Source organism: Arvicola amphibius, chromosome X (genome assembly GCF_903992535.2).
Source record: "Arvicola amphibius chromosome X, mArvAmp1.2, whole genome shotgun sequence".
Classification (NCBI taxonomy): domain Eukaryota; kingdom Metazoa; phylum Chordata; class Mammalia; order Rodentia; family Cricetidae; genus Arvicola; species Arvicola amphibius.
Genome location: NC_052065.1, coordinates 8,338,000 through 8,348,056, shown reverse-complemented (window position 1 = coordinate 8,348,056; position 10,057 = coordinate 8,338,000). Strand labels below are relative to the sequence as shown.

The 10,057-nt window shown below is 42.2% G+C and overlaps 1 protein-coding gene across 5 annotated transcripts in view; it reads left to right on the top strand.

The window, feature by feature from the left end:
- Window positions 1–344: 344 nt before the first annotated feature.
- Window positions 345–10,057, top strand: part of Reps2 (RALBP1 associated Eps domain containing 2) — a 250,961-nt gene continuing 241,248 nt past the window's right edge. For 2 of the 5 annotated variants that reach the window (XM_038316094.1, XM_038316092.1), the window contains exon 1: window positions 345–715. In XM_038316094.1, coding sequence (XP_038172022.1) covers window positions 482–715 — 234 coding nt within the window. In that variant the 5' untranslated portion in view covers window positions 345–481. The remainder of the gene's footprint in view (window positions 716–10,057) is intronic. The other 3 variants (XM_038316096.1, XM_038316093.1, XM_038316095.1) reach the window with 2 other exon arrangements.

Here is a 10,057-nt window from a genome sequence, read left to right as displayed (position 1 = left end):
TTCCCATCTTCTGAAAAGCGGTGTTTGTTCTTGTGTGTGTGTCCAGGTGTTCCCATGCCAGTCAGGGTGGAGAGCCCAAGATACCTGTCAGGAGCTGCGTGGGCTTGGATAGGCTTTGGGAGCCACTCTCTAGGTCTGGCCACCCTTGCAGAGCCGGTGTTAAGCTTGGGAAGGCAGCCGGCTGAGTTGTGTTCCTTACCTGGCGAAGAGGCGGGGCGGGGCAGCCGTCAGGGGAGGGGCCCAGGTGGAATCCCGGGCTGTGATTGGTCGGTGCCGCGCCTGTCTCCATGTGCCGCGCGTCCGAGGCACAACATTCAAGCCCAGGGGGCGGGGCCGGCGCGCGCTTGGAGGAAGCAGCGGCGCTGCAGCTGCGGGGCGTGGGGGCGGCGGCTTCGGAGGCCGAGGCCGTGGCGGTGGCCCTGACCGAGGCACCGGCACCGCGACCGGGAAAGCGCTCGGCCGGGACCCCACAGGAGGCCCTATGGAGGTGGCGGCGGGTGGAGGCTGCGGCGCGGGGCCGCCGTTGCTGCTAAGTGAGAGCGAGCAGCAGTGCTACTCTGAGCTCTTCGCGCGCTGTGCTGGCGCTGCGAGCGGGGGCCCGGGACCTGGACCCCCCGAGGCTACCAGGGTCGCCCCCGGCACTACCACTGCGGCCGCTGGTCCAGTGGCCGATCTGTTCCGAGCGTCCCAGCTGCCACCGGAGACGTTGCACCAGGTATGTCTCTTGCGCTCTTTTATCCCTCGCGGGTCTTTGGGGACAGTGTCTATGGAAGAATGGGGCGACAACGACTATTCCCGGGGATCTTGAGGGCGGCGGCCAGGGCGGTAAAAAAGGGGGGTGCTGTGCAGCCGAGGATGGCGGCGACGCCCTTGTCCCCGGGGACAGCAGCCTCCTCTGCAGCTCATCTCCTCCTCACCCAGTGCTTGGGTGCACTCTTCGTCCCTTGAGAGAGTCCAGCACCCCTGTCGTTTCTGGGGGTTCTTCAGTCTCCCAGACCCAAAGTTTGCCCTGTTCTGGAAGTGATGTTTGTTTTGGCTGCGGTCTGCTTTAACCTCTGTTCCTTGCTCCTGCCCCTCCCTTTGTTGACTGCACACTCAGGGTGCCTTGCTGGGATTTGAACTTAAAGGGTGTGTACGTGTGTGTCTGTATGGCTCTTGGCCTAGGACTACATGTTGTCCTCTCTTTATATTTGTGGTATGTATCTGCTACATACATTTGCTCAGTAATGTGTTTCTGATTATTAGTGTGAAACTGGAAAATCTTAATGCCCATGGACTCGGGGCTGCAAGAGAAGAGCATTGGTCAAGTCCAAAATAAGTTCCCCATTTGGGCCCAGGGCTGGACTCAGAAGTATATAGCTGTACTTTCCCATTTTATTGTTCCTTGACTTTGACGTGGAGTTACGAAACAAAGGGTGTCATAGCTTCTTTCTGCCCGCCCCATACCTGGAAAGGAGGAAGGGATGATTCGCAGCAGGTGCTGTTTTTGTTTGGTGCTTTCCTTGAAGCTTGGAGAAAGACTGCTTGTTAAGCCTTTTGTCTGTCATTTGTTGTCACCAGCAGTAACTGGTGATAAAATTGTTACTATAAAACCCAAAATGTGAATCTTTACTTCAAAAGCAATAGTGTGAAAGTTATTAACACCAACTGAATATTTACAGTGTCTAGCAAGGCTTTCAAATGTAGTTCCTGGGGAGTGCTGAGGGCTTTATGGTTTGTTTGCCATATCATTCATTGCCTTTGTGGGGTTTTGCCTTTTTGTCAGTCAAGATTGGTTTATACTGCTGGAGCATACATATATGCTCATGTGTTTATGAGTGTGATTTGAGCCACTGGCTTCACCTTTTCGAATTTAGGATTTCTGAACATGATTAGTATTCATAGAATTTGGCATGGCCTTTTTTTCCCCTGTAGAATTCTTTGATAAGAAGATAGGTCAGCCACTGCTGCTAAGCAGTTGAGTTGCACAAGGTGATGAGGAAGTCAGTGTTCTGAAACGAACTGTAGCTCTTACAGTGACGTCAGGATACTCACAAGCAAAATACATTTACTACATTGCTGGGGCAATGCACCAGATAGGTGGGCTGGGCATCTGGCAGGGGTTATTTTGTGGTCAGTAATACATCAAGTGTGATAAGAGGAAGGGGGCATTTGAGAACTGGTGGAGGTTTCCTCGGGAGTTGGAGAGGGGGCTTTCCTGTGTGCTAACAGAGGCTTCCTTGAAGTTAACATAATTGAAAAAGACCCTGAAGGTCCAGGGCCTTAGAGTGGAAAATTGCATGCAAAAGACTGTTTCAGATGCTAGTGAAAGAGGCCATTCCTAGATTGCGTGTAGGAAGGCTGAGCTTTATGCTCCCTCACTAACGCCAGAAAATCAAATGTACTCCCTTTAACTTAGTAAAATTAGAATAGCCCACTACTTTTGGTACAGGTAAAAGTTAACATTTAAAGTCACCCTGAACTTGGAAAGGCAATCAAAGTTGGCATCTAGTGGCCATCTATGTTTTATCTATCACTTTGCTGCTTTGTCTAACTTCATCTATTTCACCTCATTAGAGTATTAGCTTTTTAAAAACAAATGTAGAAAACCTTCCCCTTTCCCTTCTACACAGGAACCTGTAAGTTCAGATTTAACTGGCCCAACAGGTATAACTGCTCAGATCATTGAGACAATAACAAGACCTGGTGGTTTCTATGGTTAATGGCCAGGCTTTTCTCTTAATAAGCGTACGATTAAGATTATTATAATCTATGGCTGGGGATTTAGCTCAGTGGGTAGAGTGTTTGCCTAGCATGCACAAAACACTGGTTTTAGTTCCCAGCACTGCATAAAATCGGATGTTGTGGCACACACCTAAAGTCTCAGCTCTCAGGAGGTAGAGGCAGAAGGGTCACAAGTCAAGGTCATACTCAGGTAATTTGAGGCCAGCCTGGGTAAATGAGAACTTGTCTTTAAAAAGAATCTTATTATCTATTAATAAAGAAGAGAATATGACCAGGAGTAAATGTCCTATAGAATACATAATTTTGCTGGGCAATTGTGATGCATTCCAGCACTTGGAGGCAGAGGTAGAAGAATCTTTATTAGTTTGAAGCCAGCCTGGTCTACAGAACAAGTTCCAGGACAGTCAGTGAGGTTACAAAGAGAAACCCAGTCACAAAAAAAGAAACAACAACAACAACAAAATCTTAATTTTATTTCCTTTTTGAAGCATAAAATAAACCACTGCAGCTGCACGGTGGTAGCGCACACCTTTAATCCCAGCACTCTGAAGGCAGAGGCAGGCGGATCTCTGAGTTCGAGGCTAGCCTGGTCTACAAGAGCTAGTTCCAGGACAGGCATCAAAGCTACATAGAGAAACCTTGTCTCGAAAAACCAAAAATCAAACCAAACCAAACCAAACCAAACCAAACCACAATCCCTACTGCATCTATTATTTAGTTTTAGAAGTAAGCCTACAAATTATTGTAGGGTTTTTTTCCAGTTTATATAGAAATATTTGTATATACTTATAAATTGTACGCATAACATTTTATATGTGGGATTTAGATACCTATACACTTATCTATAAAAATATTAACACTTGTTATGGTTTGGCTAAGAATCTTCTAAAGATCCATGCATTAAGGGTTGGTTTTCAGGATGATGTTGTTGGGAGGTGATTGTAAGCTTGACTGGACATAGGAGGTCCTTAAATCACACAATAGCTACCTCCAAATGACAAAGTTAATATTTGACTTAATGAATTGACAAACATGTAGACTAGTTTATAATGGCCACTTTTATATGGTATCACTCTCTAGAGATGCTGCTCATGTTTCAGGCTGATAGTTATAATTGGTTTTCATTTTTATGGTAGGTCATCCTTGGACATCAAGATTAGTTATAAAATTCTGTTCAATCTATATTATCAGGAGAAGTCATTGAATGGGGGAAGAAGTCCAATAAGTATTATCTGATTGTCACATCATAGATTGTGGTAGAGAAGTATATCCAGGCTGTGAGAGAAGTAGTTTTTTTTAGATTATTTATTTTTTATATGTATAAACATTTTTTCTGCATTGCATGTATGCGCTCTCTCTCTCTCTCTCTCTCTCTCTCTCTCTCTCTCTCTCTCTCTCTCTCTCTCTCTCTCTCTCTCTCTCTCTCTCTCTCTGTGTGTGTGTGTGTCTGGTGCCCACCAAGGTCAAAAAAGGGCATCGAATGCCCTGCAATCTACAGGTACAGACAGTTGTGAGCTGCCATGTGGGTGTGGGGGATTGAACTCTAGTCCTTTGCAAGAGCAGCAAATGCTCTTAACCACTGAGCCAGCTCTTCAGCTCAGTTGGGGATGTTTTGAAAATCTCTGTTCCCAATCTCTTTGCTGAGAGGTTATTAATTTGAACTCAGGGTCTCTCATAGCCCAAGCTGGCCTCAAATACACTATATTGCAAAAGTTGACCTTAAACTCCTGCCACTACCTTCCAAGTGCTAGGATTACAGTGTGTGTCACCACAAGTCACTCATTTAAAAATTAAAAAAAAAACTTTGAAAAACTGCTTATTCATTAAGCAAATCAACAAAATCCTGGTCAGGAAAAATTTCCTGTTATGAGTGAGATTATTAGCCAGAACCATTTTTTTCTTACAATTTTTAAATTATTTTATTTTTGAAGTAATACAATTGCATTATTTCCTCCTTCCTTCAAACCCTCCCATATACTATGCCCTGCTCTTGTTCAAATTCATGACCTCTTTTTGAATTAACTGTTGTTACATGCATATATGTATTTGTATATACATATATCTTCCAAAATACAACCAGCTCAGTGTGTATATTGTTACTTGTTTTCAGGGCTGGCCATTTGGTATCAAGTGTGCTATTCTCCAGTGAAGACCCCACTCAGCATTCCTCAGTTGCTTTAGTTTCTTGTGTAGGGTTTAGGCCTCTTGGACTCTTCCCTTATCCATGTATATTGTTGTTGTCTTTGGTCAGTTCATGCTGAGACATGGTGGTGGTAAGACGTTGTGGGTGTAGCTTCTGAAGGTGCTAGGAGACAGCCTCATAGGAAACTCCCTGGACCTCTGGTTCTCAGAATCTTCCCACTCTCTCTTCCACAGTGATCCCAAAGTGTTAGGTGCTGGGGCATTTTATAGATGTATCCGTTGGGACTGGGCTCCAAATTCTGCACAATGATTTGTGGTTTTCTCTAATGGTCTCCATCTGTTGCAAAGAGAAGTTTCTTTGATGAGGGGTTAGAAGTACACTTATCTATGGGTATGAGGAAAAATACTTAGATGTAGTTAGGGATTATGCTGATTTAATAAAGTGGTGGTTGTAGACTTCCCTCTGAGATCTGTGACTGCACCTGGGTAGTTATTTGCTTAGGTTTCCAGTACCAAGCATAATTTTTTCTTGTTGAGTAGTTTAGTTAGAGACTTGTTTTAGTTACCTCTAAGATATGAATATCACTACTGTACCTTTGGGGTTATTGTGCCATGCTGGTTTTTGTGATTCATAGTTAGCCAGAACTATTTTTTAAAAATGTAAACGAGGGGCTGGTTCAGCACGTAAGAGCACATACTGTTTAGTTTCCGGCATCCATGTTGGGTGGCTCATGACCCCTGTAACTACAACTCCATTGGGTCTGATATCATCTTCTGGCTTCTGTGGATACTATATTAATGTTCACCCTCACATACATACATACTTTAAATTAAGATAAAATCTTTAAAATGTAAATGAAACAATTTATTACTTTCGGTTCTTTAGATGGCATCATTTTATAGCTAGCGTGTATTTTATTGAGACAAGTTTTCATTAGTAGTAGCTAGCCCTGAGTACCCAGAAGTTAGCCTTTAGCTTGCATCAGCTCTTCTGTCTCAGTCTCTGGAGCTCTAGGATTACAGTTGTGTGTCACTGTAACATACACTTGAGTGAGATAAGAGGCTAACACACTAAAAGCCAGTATGTTATAGTACTGTTTAGGAATACTGTTTGCAATAGTGTTCATTTCTCTTTTTTGAGACAAAGTCTCATGTAGTCAAGGCTAGTCTCAAACTCACTATGCAGCTGAAGATAATTTTGAACTCCCTATCCTCCTCCCTCTATTTCCCAGGTTCAGGGATTACAAGCATGTACTACTGTGCCAAGTTTATTTTTTAAAAGGAGAATAGATGCCAGCAGATACAGCAAGTACCAGATTTAATACCAGATCCAAGGCACTGTCTGGTTAAAACAATATTAAGTGTGGTGCAGATAGAGCCATGCCTATATGCCCAGCTCTAGGGAGGCTAAGGTAGGCTAAGGTTGCAAGGTTGCAACCAATTTGTTTTGCACAGTGAGACAATACTTCAGTATGCATGATTTAAAATTATTTTCTACTTTTGTTATATACATAGATATGTCATATATCATATAGATGATCAATAAAACAAAAATATTTTTATTTTATTTCAGTTTAAAATGAGACATTGTATTCTTTGAGACAACCTTCTGCAAACTTGTTTTTCCTCTCATTGTTATTTTTTTTGGAATTTGTCCTTGTTGACACATGCCCTGTCAGTTCATTTATTTCCTTTTGAAAACTTTATTCCCCACTCTTACAGTGAGTCATCATTGTGATATTGTAGAGAGAGATCTTTATGCCAAAGGAAAGTAAGCCACCTTCCTGATAGATGTAGATGCCACACAACTGGGGGATTGTTTTAAACACACATGAACATTAAAAATACCCATAAGTACTAGAATGCACACTGACGTTCTTTAGGTTGACAGTGGCCTTTTAATCTAACTAGGCATTCATGGACTTTCTTTTTTTTATTATTTAGAGAATACTCTATTAGTTTCTGGAATCAAACTCACAGAGATAAGACTTTAAATATTTAATGGGAAAAACCTCAAGTTTAACATCTCTAGACTAATATGGCTATTAATTTCTGTACAGTGCCGACTCAACATGGCAAACTGGGGTACTTTTTTCCAAAGTTGATAGCACAACTGAAGTTTCCAAAAATTCAGATTTACACAATACATACTCATGCATATATATGACCAGTAATATTAGTATGCCATGCATCAGTAGCAGCAGCAATAGCTTTTCCAGGTTCTTCAGTCATCTGAACAAAATTGTAGCGTCATCCATTACATTCCATTAAGAAAAAGAAACGTAGTGGCACACACCATTAATCCCAGCACTCAAGAGGCAGAGGCAGAGACAGGCGGATCTCTATGAGTTCAAAGTCAGCTCAATCTACATAGTGAGTTCAAGGTCACCTGAGGCTGCACACCAAGACACTGTCTCAACCCCTATCTCCCCCCCCCCAAAAAAAAACAACCACACACCACATCACACACACCCACATACCCTACTACCACCACCACCACCATTCCAGAAAACTGCATCACAGTTCTGCTACTGTTGTGGTACATGGCATTTTTATTTATTTTTAAATTTTACATCATTTCCATCCCCCTCTCCAACACCCTCCATATTCTGCCTTCTTTTCCAATTCACACGACTTCTTTAAGTATTATTTCTCTCTCTCTCTCTCTCTCTCTCTCTCTCTCTCTCTCTCTCTCTCTCCTATATGTACATGTGTTTAGGGCTGACCACTTGGGATTGGATAACCTATATCGGGAGCTTAATCCCAGGAGAAACTGATTCTTGCTCTCCTTCTGTCCTTTTGTTCTCTCTCAGCAGCCATTCCTTGCTTATCTATAGCTCTTCATCTAGAGGTAGGGCCTTGTGGAATTTCTGCCATCCACATTAGAATGTCAATTGGCGCTATTATTCAGGTCTTGTTTATGCAACCAAAATCTTGAGATTTCATAGGTGCAGTTTCCCTCTCACATAGAAGGGGCAGTCCATTAGCAGGTGTCCCCGATCCTCTGGCCCTTTCAATCCTCCCATCTCTTCCTCCTCAATTTTCCTAGAGCCTTAGGTGGAGGAGTTGTGTTATTGTACCAATTGGAGTTGGCACCTTGTACTTACTTATCTTCTGCATTCTGGCCACTTGTGGATCTTTGTAGAATATACTCTGTCTTCTGTAAGAAGAAGCTGCTGTGCCGAGCTGTGAGAGCTACACTTCAGTAGACAGAAGGCAAGCATTTAGAATACAGCTAGAAATTATACTGATTTAGGAAAAATGGCAGTAGTAGGTTGTCCTCCAGGGTCTATGACTTCTCCAGCCATGGATAGTTGGCTAGGTTTATAGTATCAGACATGAAGTCCATCATATTGAACATTCCTTAAGTCCAGTTAGACAGCGTTGTTACCCCCAAGATAAAAGTGCTGTTATTGTACCATTGGGGAAATCTTGCAGGGCCAGTCGTTGTTGTGGTTCACAGGCTTAACAGCTGCCTAGGACTATTGATTGCTTTTTTTCTCTCTTGGCAGCTTACCTAGCACTTTCTGATACTATGAAAGCTAGTCCTGGTGGGGGAGGGGAGGCTTTCTGGTTAAATCAAGCTCATGTATTCAGCAATGGGGATTTATCTTCAACTTCTGGGAGGCAACCAAGGGCAATAGCAATAGACTATATTGTTTAGGGAATATCTTGGATTACCCTGACCAACAACTCGAAAGTAGGTTTTTCATGCCCAGTGCTTTAAGAGAATAGAAAATTGGTTTTGAGGGAATCTTGAGTTATTTTGCTAATTATTTCAAACTTCCACAAGCTAGCTCTTAGTCCCTCCCCCCAAATCTTAGTTTTCTATAGTCAAGTTTTTTGCAGAGGTGAAATCCACCTCTCACACATTAGGAAAGTAGTCAATCATTGAGTAGCATTCTCTGTACCAACATGTGTTTTTCTACTTCTTTTTCCGACCTCCTTTGAGTTAAGAGGAAAAACAACTGACCTAAAGAGTAAAACAGAAAACATTTAGGAAGATAGGCTTACCAGTTAGTTCTCCGTGGGTTAAATGGTAACCCTCACAATGGTTTTCTACATCAAGCTATTGGCTGTGGGTAATGGTCTTGAGAACTGATTTGTAATAGTTGGGGACATATAGGCAAAGAACTCTTAAGTCAGAATACCACAGAGCTAATTGCACATTCATGTGTACTGCTTGCTGTACTGCTCACAATAGCCAGAAATTGGAACCAGCCTAGGTGCCCACCTACGTGTGGCTAGATAAAGAAAATGGAATTTTTTTATGTAACTATAATGAGAAGTGAAATTGTGGCATTTGCAGAAAAATGGATGGAACCAGAAATCAGTATGGTAAGAGAATATGCTAGACTGAGAAAGAGAATACGTGTTTCCTTTCCTGCAGAATCTAGATTTTTCTTTTTAGTGCACGAGTGTGTGTGTGTGTGTGTGTGTGTGTGTGTGTGTGTGCGCGCGCGCGCACGTGTGTGTGTGTGTGTGCACATAGGGACTAGAAAGGGGGTAAAAAGGGAGTAATGGAATACATGTGCCATCAAAGCAGAAGAAATGTAATCTGCTGGGAACAAGGGCAACAATAAGGCGTGGGCAGGGGTGATAGAGGAGAACACTGAGGAAAGGGGATGACCAAAAACAAAGTGTCTTTATACATAGCTATGAAAAATGCAATAACCAAGTATGGTAACTTAAAAAATTAATTAAAAAAGCAAAAATAAACTTAGAGAAAGCAATAAGGAGATCAAAAAGTAACCAGCTGAAGTCCAGAAATAAAAGACAGCTTTGAAACTAGTGTCCTAGTTTCACACTCCTAATTTGGGACTGGCCTGCTTTAAGAAAACAGAAAATTGATTTTGAGGGAATCTTGAGTTATTTTGCTAATTATTTGAAACTTCCACAAGCTAGCTCTTAGTCCCTCCCCCCAAATCTTAGTTTTCTATAGTCAAGTACCTTGTATTTTCTATTAGAAGGCAGAGGCAGGGAATTGCCATGAATTTGAGGACTGCCTGGGTGACACAGTTAGACCCTGTCCCAAAAAACAGAAATGATTTTTAGATTATGCATTTATCAGAGATATATTAAAAATGGATTATAGTAAATAAACATTGGCTGATCTTATCCATTGTGGTAAAAGCATATATTCTACCACATATTTAGTTTTTATTGTTTTGATGGTTTATATTTCAATATG